The sequence below is a fragment of the Thamnophis elegans genome, chromosome 16 (assembly GCF_009769535.1).
Source record: "Thamnophis elegans isolate rThaEle1 chromosome 16, rThaEle1.pri, whole genome shotgun sequence".
Classification (NCBI taxonomy): domain Eukaryota; kingdom Metazoa; phylum Chordata; class Lepidosauria; order Squamata; family Colubridae; genus Thamnophis; species Thamnophis elegans.
Genome location: NC_045556.1, coordinates 4281764 through 4308536, shown reverse-complemented (window position 1 = coordinate 4308536; position 26773 = coordinate 4281764). Strand labels below are relative to the sequence as shown.

General features: G+C 38.7%; 2 protein-coding genes across 5 annotated transcripts in view; one reads left to right on the top strand and one right to left on the bottom strand.

Moving 5' to 3' along the window:
• PEAK1 (pseudopodium enriched atypical kinase 1) overlaps positions 1-19429 on the bottom strand; it is a 28707-nt gene extending 9278 nt beyond the window's left edge. The window contains exons 1-3 of one of the 3 annotated variants that reach the window (XM_032232605.1): positions 19266-19428; positions 13565-13696; positions 3690-6910 (exon numbers count right to left, since the gene is read on the bottom strand). In XM_032232605.1, coding sequence (XP_032088496.1) covers positions 3690-6820 — 3131 coding nt within the window. In that variant the 5' untranslated portion in view covers positions 6821-6910; positions 13565-13696; positions 19266-19428. Of the gene's footprint in view, positions 1-3689; positions 6911-13564; positions 13697-19265 lie in introns of all 3 variants that reach the window. The other 2 variants (XM_032232606.1, XM_032232604.1) reach the window with 2 other exon arrangements.
• A 161-nt stretch (positions 19430-19590) lies between these two features.
• The window catches only part of HMG20A (high mobility group 20A), a 44342-nt gene continuing 37159 nt past the window's right edge, over positions 19591-26773 (top strand). The window contains exon 1 of one of the 2 annotated variants that reach the window (XM_032233102.1): positions 19591-19702. The gene's annotated coding sequence lies outside the window, so the exon portion shown is untranslated. Of the gene's footprint in view, positions 19703-20033; positions 20156-26773 lie in introns of those variants that run through there. The other variant, XM_032233101.1, reaches the window with a different exon arrangement.

Below are 26773 nucleotides of genomic sequence, written 5' to 3'. Positions count from 1 at the left end.
CAGAAGAGGAAAGAACATACAAAGGAATTGTATTTCTTAATTTCTATTGATAAGACGATATCACTATTATTTCCCTGAATAATTTTAAAAAATAAACTGCCCTTCAATAAGCAGCGTTGACAAAAGAAACATCATGTCTGGTTCTCTTTAAAACAATGCAGCCAATTCTATATCACACCTCAAGATGCAAAACAATAAAATCCCAAACTGGGTGTTCTGAAGTTATGGAATGGACAGAATGTCAATCTTCGACATTCCTGCTTAGCCATAAAGGTCTGGGCGCAACTGGGCCAGGTTGATTTTACTGATTTATATCTGGATGCTACAATGGCTTGTAGATTATAGCACAAAAACCTATTTTTTGAAATTACAAATAGTTTGAGATAGTTAACACAGTGGCTGAGGAAAGTTGTGGGCTGATTTAAGAAGAAAATTGGTGGTTTGGCTATCAGCAGAGCTAACAGCTGATCAGGTAAGGGAACTTGGAAACTGTAGATAAGGGGCTGATTTACAAGAGCTGTAAAATTGCAAAACAAAAAAAATCACCCTAATTGTTGTTGGATGCAGAGATATCATAATCAGAATTGTGCCAGTTTTATGCAAAGCACTCTTATAATTTAGGAGAATTCAAGTGGTATGACATCTGTTATGCAAAAGGTAAAATAAAGGGTATTTGGGTAGTTATAGATTCATTTGGACCTAAGCCTTTACAGTATCACTTTTGGAATAAAATCAAATCTATTAGTTTGAGCTTGTGTTTGCATCAGCATTTTAGGGATGAAATTAAATCTCATTCAAAGTTTTAGGCACTATACCAAGTAGCTCAAGATTTGCGCAGTCTTTTTTTGGTAGCAGTAATTCTTTGGAAAGAGAAGTAGTGGAACGAAAGGGAAAGCAGTAATAGAAAGTGGAGAGGCGAGATGGTCATAGAAACAAAATCACACCATCTCCTTAGGAACAGCACAAGAGTAAGCGTCCTGATGAAAATGTAGGTGCCTGTAAATAAACATCAAGCAAACTGGTTCTTTCTTTCTGATTCTTCTTTCTTTCAGGCCCTATCTGAAAATGCCATGCTCCAAATTATTTGGCACAGAGATTTCAAGAAGTTGAATGTACTAAATTCACAAACAACACAGTAAGTTCTAAGTATAAACAACTGAAAGATTTAGAGATCAGAAAAGTCATACACCATATTTTTTGGAGTATAAGTCACACCTTTTTCCCTCAAAAAAGAGGCTGAAAATCTGGGTGCATCATATACACTGAATACAGCATATTTTGCCTCCTGAAACCCTGCCCCTTCACCAAAAGGGCCGTGCATAGCCTTTAGAAGGCTTATAGAGTGCTCCTGTGGGCTGGGGAGGGTAAAAATGGGTGAAAAAACAGACTGTTTATAAAAACAGGCACTCTGTAAGCCTCCTAAAGGCTATGCATGCCCCCTTTTTTTGACAAAAAATGGGCCAGTTTTTGCAAACTCCCATTTTTGGGAGCTCTGCAGAGTGCAAAAAAATTTTTTTAAAAAAATTTGCCTCTTTGAAATCTTGGTGCGTCTTATACTCCAGTGCATCTTATACTCCAAATACAGTATATATCTTTAAACTGGCATTAGGCACAGCAATTAAAGAAATGTGGCTCAAGAAGCAGCATCAGGAGTTCCTTTATATTCCTGTTAATGCAGGGAAACTTCTAGGTGATGACTGATTATGTGTTCAAGTTGTTTTCAACTCCTAGCAACTACACAGATAAAGTTGTTACAAGGAACAATATTTTGATTATTTTCCAGTTAAAAAGAATATGTTACATATGACTCCCCTCACTATCTCCTTGATACACTTCTAGAATTCTTCTCTTGTTGGGGTACCATTACAATGATGCCTAAACTCATCTGTTTAACAAGACCCAATTATTTTTTTGACAATAAAGGTATTCCATTTCTACTAAACCAATAAAGTCACATTTATTACATCTTTATGACCCACATCAACATATGACCTGTTACCATAAACCAACATTCCCCTCCTCATAGTATAACACAAACCAGATAACTGCAAACTGGAAAACTGCAATTTATCTTTTGCCCTTAGCCAGACTGATTCCCCCCACTCCCCGAATTAACTGCAATGCACAGATTTTACGTGACAGACTATCTAGGTTTCTTGGCTAGGCAGAATGCTTGGCAATTACTATTCTGTAGCTTCGACACAGAACCAATTTTGCCATCCTCCAAGCAAAATCATGTAACTATTTCAGGTGCTATTCTAGATCTTTGATAGATGTATTGAAAAGTACCAACAGTGAAGAATTTCTGAGTGATTCAAAATCCACCCAGCCACGTATAAAGTATTGGGTGTCACTGATGTATTAGAAAGAATGAATGTTTCTTGAGAAACAGTAAAAAAAAGATTACCTGTAAAAGTTAGTTACCTGGGATGCTGCTAGGTATCAGCTTTAATTTGCATTAATTAATAACTTTTTATCTTTGCCTCTTGTGGAACTGTAACATTAAACCATAGGAAAACAATGCTTTACCCTATAAAGATATGTCACAGTGATGTAATCCTAGTTATCTATGCTTTTCCTCCTTTATTCCTTTTAAGATATTAACTGTTTGCAGCATTTTTTAAAAAAAAGTGGGAATGTTCAGGAAGATTTGAAAAATAAAGTATGAGTTCTGTCAAGTTCTTCATTCTCAGAAAGTCTTACATTGTCTACTCATAATACTGAGGATAACAAGCAATAAATCTGTATGTAGACACAGGAAGGCTCCACTTCATTAAATGGCAATCTAATATTTCTAGCCTTGAAAAATTTGTCTGTAAAATATGTTTTAAATGAAGCAGCATTTACAGGTAGATCAGCCATCACTGAATATATGAAATACACTCCTAATCTAATTGAGAAGGATGCGTAAAGAAGGCAGAAAGCAAAATTTTAAAAGCAAGCTGTATTTTGAAATTCCAGACTTCTGTTTTAACATCTGCATATAGGCCAGAAACATCATCCATATTTATAGTAAAGTAACATAGTTAAGTTACAGATTTTGAGGTTAACCTCCTTTTCTCTCCTCTATTTCCAAAAGTCCTTACTGGAGATAGCCCTATCTATGGTCAATTGTCTTTCTCATCTGCATTTAGCCACCTAAATCAATTTAGCAATAGCAATAGCAGTTAGACTTATATACCGCTTCATAGGGCTTTCAGCCCTCTCTAAGCGGTTTACAGAGTCAGCATATCGCCCCCAACAACAATCCGGGTCCTCATTTTACCCACCTCGGAAGGATGGAAGGCTGAGTCAACCCTGAGCCGGTGAGATTTGAACAGCCGAACTGCAGTCAGCTGAAGTAGCCTGCAGTGCTGCATTTAACCACTGCGCCACCTTGGCTCTTTGTTTCCATTAGGAGAATAAACTGAGACAAAACACCAGCTATTTACAAAAGCTTCTGGGCCACAGAAGTAGCAGAAGCATATCATGACATATTATCTTGCATGGTTTTTCTTTGGGTGGTGGTGGTGGTGAGTGAACTTCACAAGTAGATAAAATGTCCTATTATATGAAAGCTTCTCCCACAATACTTGTTTTACTCCTTAAAGCCCATCAAACTTATTTTTTTCCAAATTGAGGAATGGCATGGTCTTCTGCTTGTATCTAGAGAAAAACATACAGTGGCCAATGAGTGATTTAAATTTTACCTGAGAATTTCCTTTGGAAGTTGGGGTGAAGAGGGGTGACTCTTTAAGCTTTCTTCCGGTGTCTCCGGATGATTTTCGGTCTCCCCCCTCTCTGCTGTTATGACTTCAATGGTGGGCTCTACTTCAGTTTTGGTTTGATTGGTTTTTGTTTCCAACTTTGCCTGATCACATTTAAACATAAAAACAACGGATGGTTTCTCACTGGAATCTGATCTGGATTCACTGAACCAATTGTGACGTTCGACAGGAGGTGGCGGAAGCATATGAATGACAGTTCCATCAAGACCCACAAGTTTCCCCTTCTCTCTTTCTCTGTCCTCCTCTTCTTCGGTCTTTCTGCGGCGAAAGAAGCTCTTAAAGGATATCCATCGCTTTGGTTTGGCATCGACCGCTCGCCTACCTTCTGAATGCAAAACGGATTCAGCCTCAGTGGATCTAGATGGGCTCAGGGGCTTGCTCCAGTTGCCGAAATGTTTCTGCAACACTTTGCTGGCATGATAAGGTGAAGAGGTGGATCGGGGAGGTGGGAAAGGGGGAGCCTGTTCAGTTTTGGGACTCGGAGACAATGCCATGGGTTTTGAAGGCTGCACGATTGGGGATTTGGAAGGGATTTCCTTGGACGCAACTTCTGTGGATTTGATTCCCTCAGCATTAGGGTGAGGTTGCACTGAAAAAAGGGATTTTGGTCGCAATGAGGTGCTCTTGTCTGGGTCTGCATCAGGAGGCAGGGAGTAGAGTTCTTCAACGCTGCAAGACTTGGGGCCAGGCTGAGGGGCTTCCGGGGGAGATTGTGGAGGTTGGATTGATGCTACAATCTGTGACAGTACTGCACAGGCATTTTCCCGACCGCCATTAGATATTTCCTGATTATCGTCTACTTCAGCTGAAGACTCCTGAAACGTTCTTTGTATTTTTGTTGGGGAGCCACGACAAGACATCTTGGGCGAAGCCTGACCTTTTCCAAGGCAGCTATTGAATTCCTGAACCTTCTGAGCTACAGAGCCCAGCCTCCTCTCAGTGTTACTGCCTGAACCTTTCGCTTGGGGTAATTCTGCAGACCTAGTAGGTATATTTTCAGATACGGTGCTTCCTGTTTCTATCTCTTCATATGTATGGCTGATGATACTAGTGGTCTTATCTTTAAAGGAAAGCTCTCCATTCGTGCCTAAAAAGCTTTTATAGATGGCCAGGTTGTCGTATGCATTGGGATTGATTACAATAGGAACTTTGATGGCATTTTTGGAACATCTAGCATAAGTTGGCTCATCATGAATAATAATCGGGAAGGGGGGCATGCCGGCATTATTATAGCTGTTGAATTTTATTTCGGACAAGTTAGGGGACTTGACCGGGATTGTTTTTGTAGAAATGTGTGTTGACGTAGGCGAAGTGGGAGCCGATTTAAGGATATTTCTCCTTATAGGAACAGAAGGTCCTGGAACATTGGCAGTTAATTCCACTTTGGCGATTTTTTGTCGCGGACTTGTACTGGAAGTCCAAACTTCCTGGTATCTGGCAGTGTTGGATTTTTTAAGATTAGGAGTTACTTGCCCACATGACACAGACTGGGGGATAGCATTTGTACTGAGGGGATCTGGTGAATTTGGGTTAGACCGAATGTATCTGGTATCCAGGTTTTTTGCCCGATTCGCTATACTTTCATGTGTCATGGCTGCTGATACATCCACTATTGTATAAGGTTTGCACACTGGTTGTTCCATATTTACTACTCTGTAAGGCTTTGCTTGTTCTTCCACGGGGATCAAATTTGTAGTTGTTGTCTGAACTGGTGTATTTAAGGAACTTTTCCATTCTTGCTTATCACTGGGGATAGCAGACTTGCTATCTTTTTCTTCTAGTCTAACAGCAAGCACAGCTTTGTGGGTCTCTACAATCTGGGTAGTGTTTTGAGTGTTTTTAATTGAAACTTTAACTTGTTGGTCATCAGAAAACCTGTTATCACCTCCTCCTCCTCCCATTAATCTGCTACCTTTAGGACTGTTAGGAGACACTCTACCATTGCAAAGCTTTTGGGAAGAACTGCTGGCCGTTCCGGAATGAGATTCTTCAGTCAGAGAAGAATCAGGGGACATAGAATCGGATGAAACCATGCTCTGAACGCCTTCTGGTCCAAAAAGGATTACAGGGTCATCTCCGTAGCCATTCAAAATTTCATCATAGCTGTCATCGTAGTCTACTGCACAAAATCTCTGAAGAGACTTATGCCTTAAAGGCACTGTATTCCATTTCTTGTCAACACAAAATCGAACAGGTGACAGCGTATTCGCCCTAAAATTAGCAAAACGTGGCTGTCCCCTCATGCGAATTTCCATTGCTAGCAACTCTTCGTCACTTTCATCCCAGCTCTCATGATCATCATGGATGCTGCCAAAAAACAGGTCATCCTCACTTTCATCTCCGCTGGAGAATTCAGGATAGCAGAAACGGCCACCCTCACTGCTTATGACAGCAGTGGTTCCACTCAAAACAACATGCTTATTTTGTGACTTTGTTCCATCCATCAGGCAACTTGGAGGGACCTTTCTTTCTAATGACTTCTTATAACAAGTGTTTATTCGTCCCAAGAATACTTCCCTTGAATTAATTTCATTTCTTGTTAGGAAAGTTGAATGATCTAAGCCGGCAATTTCCTTCAATACATCAGTGAGTCCATTATTGTTGCTTGGAGCTTTATCTGTATCATCGTTATTTCCAAAAGATCTATGAATATGACTGTAATTTTCAACCTCCTCTTCCTCCTCTTCTTCATTATTGTTGTTATTATTCAATGGCTTTTTCTTCAAAGCAGTTATATTTTGATTCCAACCTACAAGAGCTGGTTTGTTCTCACAAAGATCTTGTGAGGTGATTTCACCACACATACCCTGTCCATCTATTGTCACCATGGTGGGTTTCACAGCGATGGTGGGTTTCTTTGCCACAGGTGGCCGAAAATTTCCTGTATTCTTATTATGCTGGTTGCTGTGAATTGCATTGGTTTTTATATTTGAATTTGAGACTGGAGCTTTTTCAGGGCCTGGAGGCGTCTGATGCAAGTTTTTTGGCTTGAAGCAATTTTTACATTCACCAGGTTTCCACACATGTTCAGTGAAGGCATTGCAAGCAGACATTTTCTGAGGTTAAAGATTGTTCAGTGCTTGGTAAGATCATTCCTTATTACTTTAATGCTGTCTTGCTTGCATAATCAAATCTGGTTCATCCTAGGAAAGTAAAAGAGAGATATCAAAAATCAGTGAGAAGTGAATGTACAGACTGCCACTCAAGGAGCTGATCTTTTCAACTTCATTAGTTGATCTTTTTACTGACAAAATAGGAGCTAAGTTTAAGCTTAATCTATTCCATAATGATGTTGTGAGATAAAACAGCTATGTTTTTATAGGTAACCAGTTATATTTTCAAATACAGTAAAAGTACAAGGGCAAATGTTCATGTTAATACATAGTCAATAGGAATAATGGTCTGTAAGTTTGTGTAAATGCTACATGTCAAGCTAATTACAGAAGATGGAAAGCATTTTTACTGAACACCAGGTGGAGCTGTAACATAACTAGAAAAGCTTTGCATAATATTTCATTGGAGGGCATCTTATAATCTTTAAAAAAATTGCTTAATGAATTTCTGTCTTTGTTCAAAGAGTGATACAGGTAGTTCTTGAGTTACAATCACAACTGAGTCCGGAATTTTGATTGCAAGTCATCTCGTGATCGAACTCAATTCTGTAACTGTTTTTATGTTTGTTAAGCAAGTCATTGCTTAACAAGTCATTAAGCAAATCATGTGGTTGTTAAGTGAATTGTGTGGTCATAAGCTTATCCAATGGGTGTTTTTTGCTGGAAAACAACAAAAAAAGGTCACAAAATGCAATCACATGACAGCAGGATGCTGCAATAGTTGTAAATGCAATTGCCAATTACCAAGCACCAGAAATGCACGTCCGGAGAGCAGCATGGCATGTTGCAATATTACTCTGAAACCTACTGGTTATATAATCTAAAGCTTATGCAAGAACAAAAGAAAACTATCCTTATTTTTAATATTTCCCTTTGATCTTTTATAGTGTCTCGCTGCAATGTCCCCCAAAGTAATTTTGAACGTGGCCAATCATATCTATAACACATTGCATTACAACAAATGTACAGGGAAAGGCTTGCTGAGACTTGTTTTATGCTACAGATGAAGACAAAGCAAAGAATATCAGGCTACTCTTTTGATAATCATAACATCATGGAAAACCTAGGAAAAAAGGCTTGGCAGTATGTCTCTATACAATTCCTTATGTTTGGTTCTCTTGGAACTGTCCATTTGTTCAAGAGATAATATACAAAGTACCTCTTTCTACCCACTATGCATTTTAAGGGACTAGTTCTCCTCTGTTTTAAATTTCAGGCTGCCAGGTTCCTTCAGAGGCATGCTGGCTGCAGCACAAAGAAAACCTCCCACACTAATACTGTATACTAACACAATCCAGTTAAAAGGAACTTAATTGGTGTGCAATATTCCCTGCAATTTCAGTATTCTAAAAATGAATGGTCTCAGTAAATACCAGATGGTGACATGCACTAATTAATCAGGCTAGCTCAATGAATGAGCCTATTAAAATGAATGCACCTATTAGACATGAGTTTTTAATGCACTCTGCTGCAAAAGCCTGCCCTTAAAGGAAGACTTGATTCATTTAGTGTGCAATATAGACAAGTAGTGCTGAAGTCATCCGACAATGCAAAATTATCTTATCAATTTCTATCAATAGATATTTCAGGCCAATACATATCTTAATTTTGTTTTTAATTCAACTGAAGAAAACAAATACTTTTTTTCTTCCACTGTTTGGGAGGAGTTTCCTAGTACTGGCATGTTCCAGAATGCTCTGCAGGCATTAAACTTCATCCCTGACAGCTCTCGGTACAGCTAGCTAATCACTATTCAGAGCAATAAAAAGCTTTTACAAGAACCCGGGCTTTCATCAGCATTTCTAATGAAAAAAAAGAAGCTATGGTTCATTATCAGAGCAAAATTACAGAATGACCAGTTAAGATTTGGACTCTAGGAAAACATCTTGCATTGTAGAAAAAACAGCACAAGTACATGCAAATAACAAAAGGGCACAGTATAATAAATATCTTTAAACATTTTTTCTTAATGTCTAATTTGAGCTCCACATGATTTATGGACTTATTTAGTGATACATGAAGTTTTTGCAACACTGCTATTACCCAGAGCTGTATGAAAACCAATTGCAACTGTACTTATGACCTTAGTTCAGCTTTTAACCTGCAAAGGTTGTAAATGCGAGGATGGGCATAATTTCTTTTTTCATCATCTTTGTCCACTAAACAAGGCAGTCACTCAATGAGGACCATCTATACTACATTCTGGATACAACCATTTTATATGAAGGTTGCCTTGGTCTTGTGGAATAGCCTGAATAGATGTCAGATATTTTCTAACACATTTAGACTATTTTTAACACCTAAGTATAATTTAACATGTTAGCTTATACTGACATAGAAAAAGTGCATTCCATGCTCACAAAAAGAAAATCTTTCGTAATTATTGAAAACAAATTTAATTTACTATTATATTTCATAAACGACACCCTATTTCATCAGCATAATAAAAGTGTTATTCCAGTTACCCATATATGCAGATGTGATTCACTGGGTGGGGTTGAGAGAGGTTTAGTTTAAGACGCAGTTGAAAAAGTATCTGGAAATCTATTACTTTGACTCTATCCACTGTGGATTGATATTAATGCTATTTTTCTTCTGATTAAATAAAGTTAAATCACAAAACGTTTAAGTGCATTTTAGAATGAAGTCAATAGAAAGATACTACTCACAGGCAGAAAGCCAAAAAAAGAGAAAATATGTGTGAGAGATTGGAAGAGACAAGAACTAAAGCTACATGTACAAAGTTATTATATAAATCCTGGTTCAATGTGAACATTTCATTATATGAGGGAAAACGCATTTGATTTCATTTAGAAAGGCATACATCAGTCTATTTAAAATACTTACAGCATATCTTAATGCAATTTGTCTTGCAATCTATTGTTGCTGAACATTCCAAAAGCTCTCAATGGGCCAAGATGTTTGCACAGCTATTTTGTCCTAGTACATTTGTATATTTGCCTTGCTTGGGAAGCATTTTTCTTATATAGATTAGTAATCTCATCATGCTCTTCTTGAGTCGTATCTAAGGTTTATTATGATGACTATTAAATATATATTCAGAATCATCTTCAATTTCTTTTCTAATGACTGATACAGCAACATCTCCCATAACTCTTAAATTTCTGCCTTGCTCCAGAGTCCAATATATTCCAATTTTTATATTTTGCTCCTGGAAAAAGGTATCTCACTCTGGAATAAAATCTCATCAGAATGCTGAGGACATGAACGTTGCAGTCAGACTCCAAAAATCATAGCCAGAAACCAACATTTCTATAAATGTCACAATTACTCTCATTGCTTTCCCCAAAAGAATCCTTGCTCTATATATTAGTGATAGACAAGCCAGTTTCTAATAGCAACTAGCATGCTGCATGCTATAAAATTTAAGGTTTAAAATTCAGGTTAATACTGTTCTGAGTTTAAATAATTCTACGTTGCCTCATCCAATTTTTCTTTCCTTTTATAATAATCTCCTAATTGTGATCACCAAAGTTATGATATTCCTCTGCTTGTAATCACTGATCCTGCTAATTCTTCCATAACTTCAGCAACTTTCCTTCTTCACTTATTTTAACTCTCTTACTCTCTCCTCCTAGAACCCACTTATGCCTAACCTATGTTTAATGTGCTATTAAACATTTCATAATTTAAAAAAGGAATCAATATAAATCCTAATTTATAATGTCAGACTACATATTGTCGGCTGTTCGCCCGTCTGTCTGGTTGCTATAGTAACTAGACACAAATTATGTTAGCATAATTTTTACTGTTTCAATTTATACTTTTTATATTGTTTATTAAAGCGTTGGAAATGGATACTGTACTTTTGTCAGCTCCAGAATATCTGTTCGTCTTTATTGGAAAGTGAATTAAATCAACAGAAGATGATGAATTAACCAGAGAGCAAACTCCAGAGCCTTAAAAGCAAAAGTTTAAAAAAGTGTCAGTGATAGAGGATATGAAGGAAAACTAGAACTGTGTACCAGTTAGCAGATGCCAGAACAAACAAACAAACACACATACTTGTTGATATTTTTGATACTGATTTTCTGAACAGTCAGAAAACCCAGGGAAAGTATTAATCATATTATATAATTGGCTTAAGACATTTCTTAACCGCTATTATTCTTCAGTCAAATTGCATTTAGTTGTCAATCATACATTCTACTTAAAGGGACTTAGACTGAAAAGGGCCAGGGAAGGATGGAGCCCAGACTGGAGGACTGCACTTGTTCTCATAATGATGAACCATTCTCAGACACTCCTACAATTCATGATTTTTTTAAACACAAGCAGTCCTCAATTAGTGACAATTGGAAACTGCAGTTGTCATTAAGCAAAGCAGTTGCTAAGTGGGAAATCATCCACACTCTCCCTTTGGAATGCACACACATGCTGGGATAATCAGCGAGGAGGACATTAATGTTTTGTATTTACATTCATTGGAGAGGAAGGGATTACAAGAGAGTAAGCAGGCACCCAGTGGGGAAATACGAAAGCAATATGCTAGTGCCGTCAGCCTGGTGTATTTCCTGTGGTGTGCTTGCTTGCTCTCTTGTAATCCCTTCCTCTCCATCTCTCTTCTCTGCCAGGGGAGAAAAAAACAACAGGTCAAGCACAGGACAATGCATACTGACTTCAATGGCTGCCGTGTGATTGAGGGGCACTGTAAAGGGTGTAAATGTGGGCATTTGTTGTAAAACTTTTCAGCACTGTTGTAACTTTGAACAGTTACTAGAGGAGGCAGTTGGTAAGTGGAAACTATCTGTTTTGTGTTCCTGAGATTGCTATACTTAATGCTATTTTAAACATTTCTGAAGTACATCTTAATATTATAATCTTATCAATATATAAATAAAATGCAATCAAAGTTTGTTGCAGACGTTGGAAGCTATTTTGCACAAAATATTTATGAAAGTTAATATGTAAATTATGCATGTGTACTCATTCCAGCATTATTTAATTAAAAATAGTACTCTTAAAAACAATGTACTTAAAAAAAATCCAAACTGTTCATATTTAAAATAGCTATACCAAATTTCATCCTATATAGAAATTCTTTCTCCTCTAGCCTACTTCACATATCTTTCCATTTCCTACTTACTAAGGATTTAAGTACAGCTGGATCAGATGATAGACAAAATTCATCACTCTTTAAAATTTTTATCCTTTTATCCATTCTGATAAAAGTATATATTATTACCAAATATAGATTTAGAAGTTTAATTTCTCCTATGAGTCAAGTGGAAGAAATGTTACTGCAAGAATAGAACCTACCTAGTAAAATGCATCTAAACCAAAGTATTTTCATGCAATATCCTACAGTGATTCTCAAGAAGAAAAAAACTTAAATAGCGGCTTTTTACCATTTCCTGTCCAAATTGCAGAGTTTTTAATCATCTGAGAAAATGTTACCCAAATGGTATTCCTGACCCTTCCCATGCTAGGAGGAAATCTTCCCATGCAGTATCATCTAGCACTTAAATGACAGCTAGCAACTATTTTTACAGTAGCTTTGCTCAGCCAAGAGAATTGTCTGAAATCATTTCCTTTGTTTTAATAGAATGCACCTAGTCTGGACAAAATCCAAATATGTCAGCCAGCAAAAAGTACATCCCTTCAACATGTTTTCTAAAAGCTTTATAGAAGGATTAAATGATCCAACAACATTTTTTACAAGCATTATATAGTTGTTACCAGAGTTGTCTACAATGTATTGTGCTTGTTTTAAAGATAATAAAACATAGCTAAAAGATAACATTTCATATAATTTTATATGAAAATATATGCTTCGTGACCCACAGTGATTAATGACCACAGCTGGAAAGTCACATGGCTTTCACTTAATGACCACATCACTTAGCCAGTCCCAATTGCATTAGATAAGTGAGAAGTACCTGTACTAGCTCCAAGGGCAACCATATCAAGTAAAAGACAAAAACAGAATATTTCTACTAAGCAACTCCCACAACTACCGTACATATCAGTACCTCTTACAAGAAGCAGGAGACTCATTAGCCCTGGCTGTATTGGAAACGGATATAATGCTGTGGTAATTTCTATTCCATTAACGTTAAGTTCATGTTTATGAAGGAGCATTTAGCTGCCCATGAATAATTTATTTAAAATAATGAAACACTGTGTAGGATCTGTGAAAAAAAAAACTGTAAGCATGACCTACTCTTTTATACAGTGTCACCATTTTTATACTATTTAGTAGCAATATTTGCATCCTCTGCTTAATGAATGGTGCAAAATAACACTAAGCATGGAAGGGTGTCAGCCTCATAACAATATTATAGGAAGCACCAGGGATTTTATATCTTTACAGCTCCTTTTCTCTTTCCATTTATTATTATTTTTTGTTGGATTACCCAGGGAACAAATGCAGTAATCCAAATTAGACTTTCATTTCTCTCGCATGAAGCAAGTAGGACTGAAACTAGTCCATTCTAATTTTCAATGAAGCTCCAATCCTGATCCATTTCTCTGGAACTTCCTCTCTCCAACAAAACAATATTTTGGCATTTATATACAATATATTTATAAATGACATATCTGGAAATTCAGTGGTTATTGTATGGAATTGTTTCTCTATTTTATTTCTGAGCCAAAGATTAAAATTATGCAGTAGAACAGTGACATTCTAGACAAATAAATATACAATAGTCTTAACTATACCTGAATATGTGGCACAAAATTGTGCACATATTAGCACTGGTTTTCAGTTGGCCTCTGAATTTAAGGGATCATCTTGAATCCTTTGTAGCATTTGCCTTTCTTATTTATATATTACCAAGGTATTTTCTACCTCTGTGCAGACAAAACAAGAAATAAATTTGATTAATAAACAGATGTACTATCATTATCTATAATTTTCTTCTACAATGTTAAATAATATATCCTTAAGTACTGAATCTTTTAAGTTCATTTTGGATGAAAATGTCAAACTTTGTTTAAAATGACATTTTAGTGGCAAGAGTTAGATTGGGGCAATTTCAGAACATGACTACCAATAAGTCATTCATTTATTTTGGGTGTGAGTGATAATGGCCTAAAAACAATGACTATGCTTAGCTCAGGGGAACAGAATGGAATGGCAATGGAAAAAACTGATGAAGAGCAGCAAGGATAACACTGAAATATTCCTAGAAGAGCCACAGCCCACAGGCTGTCTTTGGGAACAGGTTGGATGTGGAACATTTGTATATATAGTTATCAATAAGTTAGGGCTAATTGTTGCATTAATTACCTACTCTATTTTGAAATTCATTGTGATTTTGTGACTTTAAGAGACTGCACTAGCTCTATTTCTTAAATTTTAATAGGTTGTTTCCAATTAATTTTTGCTAGTTCATTTGAAATGATAACAACAATAATAATAATCAACTATCAATGACACCTTGGGGTGAATTATAATGCAGTATTCTTTATTGAAAGAATATTTTACATTTATTGTACATTCACTTCATCAACCTTGCCTGATGCATCTAGTATACAGAATGCAAAAATGTTTAATATTGCTGTTCACCTTACAAAATGAGCAGACAAAAATTTAAAAATTAAAGAATTAAAATACCCTAACCTTAAAATACAAACATTAAAAACCATTGCAGCCAAGAATAAAGCACCCATTATAATGACCAAATTAACTACAAAGTGGTAATACTCAGCACTTATAGGCCTAGGCCTTATGAAAATCCAGCCTGATAAGCTAGTATTTCAGTTTGCATTTAGAAGTGGCTGGATAAAAATCTCTCTACAGGAAATACAGCACTGAAAAAATATATATTGAATGGAAGTGCTTCTTAGCTCCCATACCTTATTAGAATTTTAGCATTTTATTCTATCATTTTGAGCTGGCTAAAACATCTGAGTCAGGGAAGTTATATTAAACATGTATTTAGTCGTAATAGACAGGACATACCCTTTTAATATATAAGCAAATACTGAAGATATTGTGATGAAGATCTTATGCTGCTTATCATTAAGAACATATCAGTATATTATTTTCTCTATTTCATAGTGACATTGTGTATTATTTTCAGGGTAAAGGCCAACTAATTAGTTTGTCTTACAAAATGTAAAGAAAAATGCAATCCTATCTGAATGGAAGAAACAATGTTTACATATAAATATCCCACAGCTTCAGCATTACATCATGAACTGCAGCATGCTGAATGTCATGCAAGTATCCTTTTAAAAAGCTGTATAGAGGTAATAAATAACTGAATTATTTCTCGCATTACATAAACATAGCTTTAGTGACAAAGGATGGGGCATTAACTTACCACACATCTTTTAAGGATGAAGACTGCATCTAACCATTTAGAATTTTCACCTTAAATCCGCAATGCTCCAACAGAACATTTGCATGGCAACTGTTACTAACAGTGTTTAATGGTAAGAAGAATGGATGCTTTAAAAGCTACAGAAAAACAGTTCTTGTTATAGTTTATCCTATTTTTTTTTGAAGAAATTCTATGCAGATACTGGCATAGAACATTGGGAAACAGTACATTTATAAATATAGATAAATCAATGGAAAACCTATCTTGACAGTTTCAAAGAGAAATTTCTACTAACATTTTATGTTAGAGACACAAGAAGGCACTCTATTACGCTATAATTTCCAACTAAGATTAAGAAGAGAAACAAGTATTGTTTTCTCTGGTTTGGTAGTATAGTACGTTAGATAAAATGTAGCACACCCTGCTTTTAACACCCTTAACATATCTACTACTTTTGTCCCAATTCTGCAAAGAAATGATGTATAAATGCAACTATATAGTACAGTCTGCTTAAGATGTACCAATTTCAATTAAAGAGACTTAAGAATGTGCAATATTGAAATAAAGTGGATGTACATTGTTTTATGTGCTTAACTGGCTATATTATACCATGCTTAAAAATGTAATTTTAAATAGTAACATGAAAAGTTATTTGTGCTGAACTCAGCTTTTAAAACAGTATTTGTGTTTTGTAACAGTGTTACTACTGGTTCCACACAGAACCTTTAACTTTAGACTGAAATAAAGATGTATAAATCAGTCCTCTACATATTAACTTTAAGATAAAGCTAACATAATTAAATTGAACCTACACTGGACTTAAACTTTCTTAAAAGTTACACATGAAGAAACTTATAGTACTCAATATATAAAAATATTAATGAAGAAATCTTAATAAATCCACAATATAATTAAATTTCTCCTAATATTTCAAAAAGGTGTCCTTCTAAGTCAGCAGTAAATTATCTGATTCAAAATAAAATCACTGTAGTAAATAAATAATCTGAGAAAACAGCTTATTTGGATGCTTCTAATAAGATAAAATAAATGGAAAATTATTACAGAAAATACAACTTTTGTGGGTCACTCTTTTCTAACATATTTGAGAACTGAAAAGAGGATCAAACTTTTACCAAGACTATTTTTGTCTGTTTAAGTCATTAGCAGTTTTTGGTTTTTAAAAAGTTATTTTAATTAAGATTTTCAGCAGAAACAATTGGTGCAAAATTTAATACTGAACTATATTAAGCCTTTCAAATGTAATATAGATTGTCATATACATTGAAAGGGTTGTTAGATTTTCAAAATAAAACTAGCTCAATACAATTGCATTTAAATTATGCTTGTTTTGGAAAGCATTCACTTCCTTAAGCCAATAGAAACATCTATTACTTTCTGAAAATTTCTATGGTCAAAATTATGAAAATGAGTTATGCAGATATAAAGGTCTGCATAAAAAACTTGTTTCCTTAGTTCTCATTGTCCATCAATTATGACTTCTATGTTCTTGTAATGCAATGCATTTCACTATAAAATAATTCAAAACAAGCAGAAAAAGCACATTCTTAACATGTGGGAACCAGTCTGCTTTCTATAAGTAATTAAGAGAGCCTTAAAAAACAAAGCACAATTGCTATGTGTGTATATTTAATAATATTATAATATAAAGAGTACTCTGATTTGATCCTGGAAAGCACAAAGGAAACGGCTAGGGGAAGGAGGGAGCTCTTAAAGAAGAATGTCTCTGGAGAAGAAAAATTCTAAGTTTTGCACTCACATTTTAAACTGTTGTATAACTCTTAAGAATTATAGAATTCTAATTCTAATCCCACCTTAGCCATGAAAGCCAGTTGGATGACCTTGGGCCAATCAGTCTCTCAGCCCTCTCCACCCCTTAGGGTTGTTCTTGTGGGGAAATAGGATGAAGATGTGTTAGATATGTTCACTGCCTTGAGTTATTTGTAAAAACAAATAAAGATAGGATACACATATTTTAGAGATAAATTGAAGAGGAAGCTAATGCTTCTCCAAATGCTAGCTCTACCTCGCTTTCTTTCCCCAAATTCTGAGCACAACACTGAATGTAAAATAGTAAAATGTAAAAAAAAACCAAATCCTTACTGTTCTAAAACAATCTTGGCTTCCTTTTTGGTCCCTTAGGGAGGCATGCTGCAGTCCCCAGAATCATAAGTTGAGGAGTGTTTGGTAGTCTCTGAACTTGGTTGTTTGCAACTTTACCCAAACTAAGTAACATCATCAGTGCTAGAAGAGAGTTGGGTTTGCTCTCAGTTTACATCCTAGTTACTTGCCCTGTCAGTGTTAAAATGAGAGGAAACCCTTTTCCCTTACTAGCACTGATAATGTTACCTAGTTTGGATAAAGAAACATCTGCAAGGAAACAACCAAGCTCAGAGAGCACCAAGGACTCCACAGTCCTTTCTCCCCTTCTTCCTCCTCCTCTCCACACCCCCCCCTTTCGTTCTAGAACTGATGATGACTAGTTTGGTCATGAAAAGTTTGCAAGAAAATTACCAAGCTCGGAGAGCACCAAGGACCCAACAGAGAGCCGAGGTGGCCCAGTGGGTAGAGTGCAGGCCACTTCAGCTGACTGCTATCAGCAGTTCAGCGGTTCAAATCTCACCGGCTCAGGGTTGACTCAGCCTTCCATCCTTCCGAGGTGGGTAAAATGAGGACCCGGATTGTTGTTGGGGGCAATATGCTGACTCTGTAAACCGCTTAGACAGGGCTGAAAGCCCTATGAAGCGGTATATAAGTCTAACTGCTATTGCTATAGTTCAACTGTGAACTACAAATATCTCTCTTTTATCGGTACCATAATAGCTTCCATCCCTGGGAAATCAAAGCATCCTCTGAAGAATCTTTGCTGCTAAAAGCAGCAGATTTAAAAAAAAAAAAACTTCTTAAAGCACAATTAACAGGCAGTCCCAGAACTTCATAGCAGGAGGATGAAACTCAATTCAACCCAAGGACCTTACAACCTACAGGTAATAAATACAGATATCAACATTATAGAGAAGATAATAAGTCTTTAAAAAAGTTGTGCAGCTTTCTTTTCTTTAAAAAAGTGGGCAATCACATTCGAGAATAAAATCGGGAGAAGCAATCTTTCATCCTCTTTCCCCTTCCACCCCCCCTTCCCAATAGCCAGAGACCATAATAAAATCATTTTATTGGGGTGGGAGACCTTAAGAAAGCAGAGTCGGGTTCCCCCTCCCCCCATTTCGCAGTGGGGAAGTTTGGCTGAAGTGGGGGGTGGGGAGTCCTAAAAATCTCCGTTCTGCAAAAAAAAAAAGGGGGGGGGAGACCCTGGCTGGGGGGAGGGGGATATTTCTCACATCCTAACCCAGTGTTTTTCAACCACTGTGCCGTGGCACACTAGTGTGCCGTGACATAGGTGTGCCATGGGAAAAACACTTTATATATAGTCAATATAGGCACAGAGTTAATTTTTTTTAACATTTTCTAATGGTGGTGTGCCTCGTGATTTTTTTTCATGAAAAAAGTGTGCCTTTGCACAAAAAGGTTGAAAAACACTGTCCTAACCCACCTCATGTCTAATTTTTATGTTTTTTAAAGAAGATAGAGAAGGGAAAAAAGTAAGAAACAACCCCATTTCGGCCCTCTGTGTGCCCCCCCCCGCGCCCAGCCCCAAACTTTCCATCCAAAAGAAACGGGATGGGGAGAAGTTGAGGCCCCCAATGAGGGGGGGGGGAAAGAAATCTGTGGGGAGAAGGGGCCAAATTGCTTCAAAGCCATTCGAGGGGGCGGTTGCCTCTTTCTCTCCCCCACCCCTGGCCCACCTCCCCCTCCCCACCGCCAGGAAGTCGTGCCCCCTTCCCACAAGTCGCCTTCGCCGGGGAAAAGGAAGCTCCGAACGGGGCAAAATAAAAAAAAGGGGGGGGGGGCTCCCGTCCTTCCTTCGTCAAATCCCACCTCCCAGCATCCCCGTCCGTCCCGGAGCGAAACAAAGCGGCTTCCCCGCCGCTCCTCTCGCCTCACGGGCCTGTTTTTCCCCTCCCGCCTGAGGTAAAACTTTTCGGAAAGTGAGGGGAAAATCCCCCCAGGCTGACCTGCACGGCTCCGGGGCAGGCGGAGGGCGGTTCTCCGCAGGCGCCGAGCGCTCCGCCGCCGTTCCTTCCCGGCCGGAGGGAGAGCCTCGGCGGCCGCTGGGTGGCTGCCTGCCTCGCTCGCTCGGCTCGCTGGCGGGCGAAGAAGCGACGGCCTGCCAAGGAGGCAGCGCTCGAGCGCTGCCACGCCCACTCGCGCCGGCTGCGCGCGCCGCCAACCGCCTCGGCTCGCGCCCGGAGGAGGGTGGGCGGGGTTGGGGGTTGGTGGGCGGGGCTTAGGGAGGCAGAAGGCGCCGAATGAGAGTCGGGGGGGGGGACGGGGGGACGGACGTGAAGGCGAGCGGCGCACGCGTCTCCAATCTCCCTCATTCTCCAGGCGAGGGGAGGGCGTGGCCTTCCTCACCCATCCTCCAATCAGCTCCTGCCTGCTTCGGAGTCGGGTAAGCGCGGAGGAAAAGGGGAAAAAGGGAAAGGGGCGACAAAAAAAAAAAAGACCCAACCACGCCAACCGGAGAACTACGACCCCCAGCATGCTCCGCGTGTCTTGGTGCGGCCGCTCGAGGGATCCTTCCGCCTCGGCCTTGAAAAATAATCCCTCCGCTGTACTTGGGACGAGGATTCCTTTATTTTGGGTTTTTTTTTTTATAATAATCCTCTCGGAACTCGTGTTCGGTCAAGCCGGGGACGGAAGGGCGAGCTGGGTTTTTTCCCCCTCCCGGGAATAAATAAGGGCCGAGGGGCGGAGGGATACAAGGGGCGGTGAGAGAGACGTGTGTCTGAGGGTGGGGGGGGAGCAGAAAGAGAAAGAGAGGATGATGAAGGTGTCTGAGTGGGGGTGAAGGGGGCAGGAATCTCTAGGGGAGCCCCCTCCCCATCCCGCCTTTCTGCAACAGGTCAGTTTCGGGGGGAGAGGGGGAAAAGCAGGAAATGTGTCGCCCCCGCCCTCAACCCAAGGAGAGGGGAATGGGGGCTGACGGTGGTCTGTGGGGGGGGCGACTAGCCCCCTCCTCTGTTTCCCGCCTCCTGAACAAAGCACAGCCATTGTGGGGGGGGGGGAGCTGCCTCTCCGCCTCCCCTCATTCAAAAACCCCGGTGCTTCCTTTTCTACCATCCATTCATTTTCTTGCCTCTCTCTTCCCCCCCCCCCGCACACCCCTTCCCCATGAGGGGGCCTGGTCGCCCCTTCTCCATCTAGCCCCCCCCCCCCACAGAGGCTGCTCCCGGGTAGGAGGGTTGGCATAAAGTGGGAGATGCCCCCCCACGTGCCCCCCCCCCCAAAGCTCTCCCTTGGTAGAAGCAATCATATAAAATGCAACTCGTGTCTGTTACGAATCCCCCTCCTTCCTTCATTTTCCTTTTCTCTTATTTTGTTCCTGCTTTTCTTTCTCCTTTTCTGAGTTTTTATGTTTAGAACAAGCCCAGGAAAGGAATGAAGAGTGACTTTCGTGAGATGGGGGAGGGAGTCTACATAAATTTGATAAAAGATGAGAGAGGTAGGTAGGTAGGTAGGTAGATGATAGATAGTTAGATAGGTAGGTAGGTAGGTAGGTAGGTAGGTAGGTAGGTAGGTAGGTAGATAGATAGATAGATAGATAGATAGATAGATGAGAGAGATGATAGGTAGGTAGGTAGATGATAGATAGGTAGATGATAGATAGATATAGATAGATGATAGATAGATAGATAGTTAGATGAGAGAGATGATAGGTAGGTAGGTAGATGATAGATAGGTAGATGATAGATAGATAGATGATAGATAGATGATAGATAGATAGATAGATAGATGATAGATAGTAAGTGGATGTATGGATGTATAGATAGATAAGGAAGGTAGATAGTGAAGATAAATATGGTTAGGGTAAGTAGATAGGTAGCTAGATAGATCGATAGATAAATTGATACAGTAGATATGTAGAGAAGATAGGTGGATCAATGGATGGATAGATAAGGAAGGTGGATAGAGAAGATACAGAAGGTTAGGGAAGTAGGTTGGGAGGTAGATAGGTAGATATGTAGAGAAGATAGGTGCATGGAGAAAATAGGTGGACAGAGAAGATGTGGAGGATGAATATATAAATAAAATAGATAGATAGAAAGATAGATAGAAAGATAGATAGATAGATATACAGACAGATACTAAAGAGATGAGATGTGAACTTAGCAAAGTCTGTGCTTTTTGAGGGGCGGGGGTTGAGAACCTAGAATGAGTGAATTGTCCTGGCTTGGGAAGAATTTTGGAGGGGTTTCTTTATTTTTTTTTAATACAGATAAAGAGTTAAAGAGTCTCCTGGTCTTTTCTCTCTCAAGGTGTCAAAATGTCAAAATAAAAAGGGCCTCTGAAGGCCGCAGGAAACAGGCTGTGGGGTTGCAATGCTGTCCTGTGGTTGCCACTCTGCCCTGGTAGGAAAGCTATCAAGGGGGCTGCCCTGCCTTGAAAGAGGAGTTGTTCTTATTATTATGTATGAAATATATGTTTTGCGCCACTCCCAGCGGCTCTGCGTAGTTCACAAATTATATAAGAAGTTAACCAGTAAAATTAACCCCGAACAATAAGAAAGATGAAGTTCCATCACCTCCGTTTTGTTTCCCCAACTTTAAATCACAGTGTTTCTATTTAATGAATGTCTAGAGTGAAACTGTTGTTGCCTTAATTGTGGGTAGAGTTTTCCTGAAGTTGCCCTCCTGTGTTCTTACCACTTGGTGTTTTAAATTGTTTGGATATTTGTGTTTTGGCCTAGTTAAGTTGGAATGTCCTTTGCATGCATTCCACGTTCCTGTAAGGTACGGTAGAAAGATAACGGTCAAATACTTTTAAAATAATCGTGTCATGTGGTTTCTCATCTTCATACTTTTTAGCGACTGATGCACCCTGCAGTATAAATAAATATAAGCATCCTTGCAAACAATGTAGGAGCATGTTTTAAAGTAACTTCTCTCCGCTTTTTGGAAGAGTATTTCTTTATTTGGAATGGGCATGATGGAAGTTGAAGCATAGGATGCTGAGCTGTATTGCTCATTTTATAGAGATGGTTTGGCTGATTTATTTATGCTCTAGAGAGGAGAACTCTAGAGAGTGAAACTGTATTGTCTGTTAATCAGTGTCCCAATTTACCTGTAATACAGGTAGTCCTCAACTTATAACAGTTCATTTAGTGATCCCTTCAAAGTTACCATAGCACTGAAAAAAGTGACTTATTGTTTTTTAACACGACCATTGCAGCATCTCCATTGGTGACCTGATCAAAATTTGGATGCTTGGCGACTGGTTCATATTTATGACGGTTGCAGTGTCCTGGGGTCAGGTGGGGAAGCCAGATTCATTTAACAAACATGTTCGTAACTTAACTGCAATGATTCACTTAGCAACTGTGGCAAGAAGGCATGAGGCAAAATTCACTTAATAAATTCCTTCTTAGCAACCTAAATTTTGGCTCAGTTTTGGTCATACGTTGAGGACTGCCTGTATTTCTTGACCGTTGTGGCTCTCTGCATGCGACTTGCCACTTATCCAGTTGTGAAATGCTCTTTCCAGAATTGCGTTATGTAATATATTTGCCTTTGTGCTCTTTGTAAGCTGTTGAACATAATAGGAATTCATTTCATCCAAGTGGTTTACAATATATTAATGATTTATTAAAAGATGTGTATAGTGCTTTCCATAAAGCAAATTCTTAAACAGTGAACAAGGAGGAAATAATAAGAACAGGAGAAATGTATCTTACAATTTATAATTCTAATTATACTGATCAGGACTTAATTTATCAGTTGATATGTTTATGATTGTAAGCAATTTGGACATCACTTTTCATTTCAACCCTGTGATTTAGGAAGCAAACAAGAGAAAAACCATGTTTTTGTAGGGTGAATAAGCAATCTGCTCTCATTTTTATTACCAACCTTAGAAAAGGAATTCTTGGGAAAGGAATTCTGTTGTCGGCCAGTAGTTTTTTCCGAAGGTAAAGCACTTAAACATACTTTTTGCATTATCGGAGTGATTTCTTTGCCAGATGGTCTGATGGAAAAACAAGTATATATGCAGCTGCTTATACACTCACTCTCTCGTGAGAGTTCTTGGATTTAGTCAATCTTTAAGGCAGTGTTTCTCAACCTTGGCAACTTGAAGATGTCCGGACTTCAACTCCCAGAATCCTCCAGCCAGCGAATGCTGGCTGGAGGATTCTGGGAGTTGAAGTCCAGACATCTTCAAGTTGCCAAGGTTGAGAAACACTGCTTTAAGGAACGGGAGAGTCTATAACTTAGGGAGAACCTTCCAGAATGATAGACATGATAGATAGGCGTTTTGTTTTGCTCCTTGCAGTGTCAGGAGCCCAATTTGCAATTCCGTGAAAATATTGGAAAGGCCCATTTCTCTCATATCTTAAAATCTTCTCATTAGACAAGTATCTTCTTTGCAAGTGGTTTGTTCTCAATGCTCCCCTTTACACAACTTAAAGAGAAATGCTACTTTTGGCTATTACCCAATGTCCGAGAGTAAAACTATTGAATGTAATGTGGCTTACATTGGAGGAAATATGCATAGGAATACGTAGTTCAATAGCTAATTAATAGGATTTTACATGAAGAAGACATGTATATTTCAAATAAAAACAGCAAGTTACCAAGCTTCAAAGCCTTTCAGAGCACATGGCATTGTTATTACTCATTGAATCTCTGCCTGCTTTGAATTATGAAAAGAGTAACCATTATAAATGCCTTTTATGGTAGCATTTAATCTCCAGCATATTATAAGATAATAAATTAAGATGCTTGCCATGCTGATTTTTGTACTTTTTCTAGCTGACCTTCTATCTCTGGAATGTTGTAAGTCACGTCAAAAGTGGGTAAGTTTTTAGGCTCCCAAGATCTACCTTGCTTTTAAGTAGGCTCCTGAATGCCAGCTACTGGAACCAACTTGGGCAGATATACCCTTCTTTCTTTCTTTCTTTTTTTAAACAGTTCTGTTAAATAGCGTTTGTTTTGTGCATTGTGGCTCAGCCGAACTCTGCCCTATGTAAACAAACTCACTTCCCAGTTATTCAACTTCCATCATCCGTATGGCAGCCTGCGTCTACAGTAATGTGCCCTAATCTGTGCTGATTTACAAATCCTTGCAAATCTCCCTCAGATCTGCAAAATCTACCTCTTGTTAATCTCTGGGTTTTTGCCCTCTAAACATACACAATAACTAGCTACTTTGGCAGTGTGGTTTTTGCTTTTTGCCACACTTGGGCACGCGTGTATATATATACCCACATGAATATCTGCCAAAATTGTTCAGCAACCAATTTGGTGGATGCATTTTATATATGGGAAGAATCAAAGCAGTGGGTGAATTCTCCTTCAGGCATTTGAATTAGTGCTAGCCAAGTTCAGCTGATTTTGAAAAAGCTAGGAGAGGACATGTTACTCACCCACCCACTCACTTTGAAAGCGCTACTTTAAAAGCAGCTCCTTCCCTACTCACCCACCGGCCCTGGATCACATGGCTGTGAAAAACATCCGAAAGGCTGTTTTTAATGACTTTTAAAGACTTTTATAAATTTTTATTACACAGACAACACATACAGGCAACAATAAAACAAAAAACAAAAAAAAGCATCATCACATAGAGCATGTCGTTTGGTTACAAGTGTTTTAACATCCATATTCTCGAATAACATTCACCATCCCAGATTTTTCATCTAGTATAACTAAATACCTCGCTTTCATTGTACAGTATATGTTCAGTTACGATTAGTGTTATTTTCCCCCCCAATAAATCATAGTTCCCTTACATTCTTGATTATCTATTTGATAACAGTATACCTTTATATAATTCCCCAATGGTTTTACCAACCATTTATATTTATATATCACTATTTTCCATTATACATAATTCCACCAATCAACTATCAGGTATGCTTATGTTCATTGTTATCCTTGTGCCTCATACCTTCAAACAGAAATCTTATTCCTTCATTTTTCAACAAAATATTCTAAATAGTCGCTACGTATATATATACCGATTTTTAAGACTTTTAAAGACTTTTAAAGCACTTCTTTGCAAGCTGGCAGCTGCTTTTCATCCCACCAGTCCACAGAGCAGATACTTCGCATTGGCGGGCCGTATCCGGCCCGTGGGCCACAGTTGGAGGATTCCTGTTATAGAAAGTTAGTTTTGTGAATGGCATTTTCTGTGCCACCTGGCATTAGCCCTTTGGAATGTTACATAGATCTTACTCTTTTCTCTTTGAAGATGCTGGGGAAAGACCTTCGGTATGTCAACTGTGCGCTCTATACAAAACTGTTCTGAGCCCCCCTCCTCCGTCCAGGAACGAAAGCCGAAACCAACGTAAATGAGAAGGTTTCTTTTAATCAGTCCAGACTCTCGTTGGCTGCAAGCCACATAAACAAAGAGATAAGCACTGCGGCAACAAGTCCTACAAAACTTGGCAGCAATGCAAAGAAACTCTGGCAGCAATCCAGCCTGCCAAGTTTGTTTCTTGTTAGTCCTTAACGTTGACTTCTGCAGAAAGGCGTGGCACAAGCAGTCTCTTTTATAATCAGGTCTTAATGAGCATCAGCTGAGCGTAATCACCTCTTGTAATTATGCCGTTGTTCTTGACGCCGAGTAGCCCTTCGACGGCGTGCATCCCGGAACAACTCACAGGTGTTTTCTGGATCACTCACTCTTGTCTCCTCCCCACTGATCCAAGGCTCAGACGCCACCTGGTGGCCAACCAGTCTCTCCTCGCCCTGCTCGGAGTCGGAACCCTGTCCGGGGTCCTCCACCTCCTCCAGGGCCGACTCATAAGACCCCTCGCTGTCGGAGTCTGGCGGCAGCTCCAACAGCTCCTGCCGAGCCACAAGACAAAACTATAACATTTGTTTCGTTTTTCAAGCATCATCTTATTTATGTAATAGCAGTAATCTGGCAAATTTGGAACCTGCACAGGCCCATCCCACATCTGGGACTGAGAAGCAAAATCTGGGTGTTCCAGTATGAGCTGTCATCAGATATTCCCTTGGCATTCAGCTCCTTAGATTAATGTGTTTGGATTCAGACATTTGGGATACATTTAGCATCCATAAAACTTAGCGTTACTGGGCTGGTCAATTTGAATATTTCTTCAAGTACAGTAATATAGGGACAAATAATGAGAAGAGTGGGAAATCTCCCCCTCCCGTCTTAAAATATTTCTACTTATACTTTGGGCTGGAATGGCAGTCTTGAAATGCATAATGTTTTACGAGAAAGCTTCAGGCCTGAATAAAGCAAATCAGGGATTAATATTGTATTATGAGAATCCTCCTATGAATTTATTTTAATTTCACAGGAAGAATTATTTTAATAACATGGTTCTGCAAACAGAAGGCTGATTATCTGTTTGGCGATTTGAGGAATTCTTTACAGTACTTTAGAAGTTCTTATGTAAATATTAATCGGGGTTTGACTGTTGAGCAAAGACATATTCTGCATAATGTAGCCAGCAACTCTAACAGAAGTTTAACACTGGCAAAAATAATTGAGT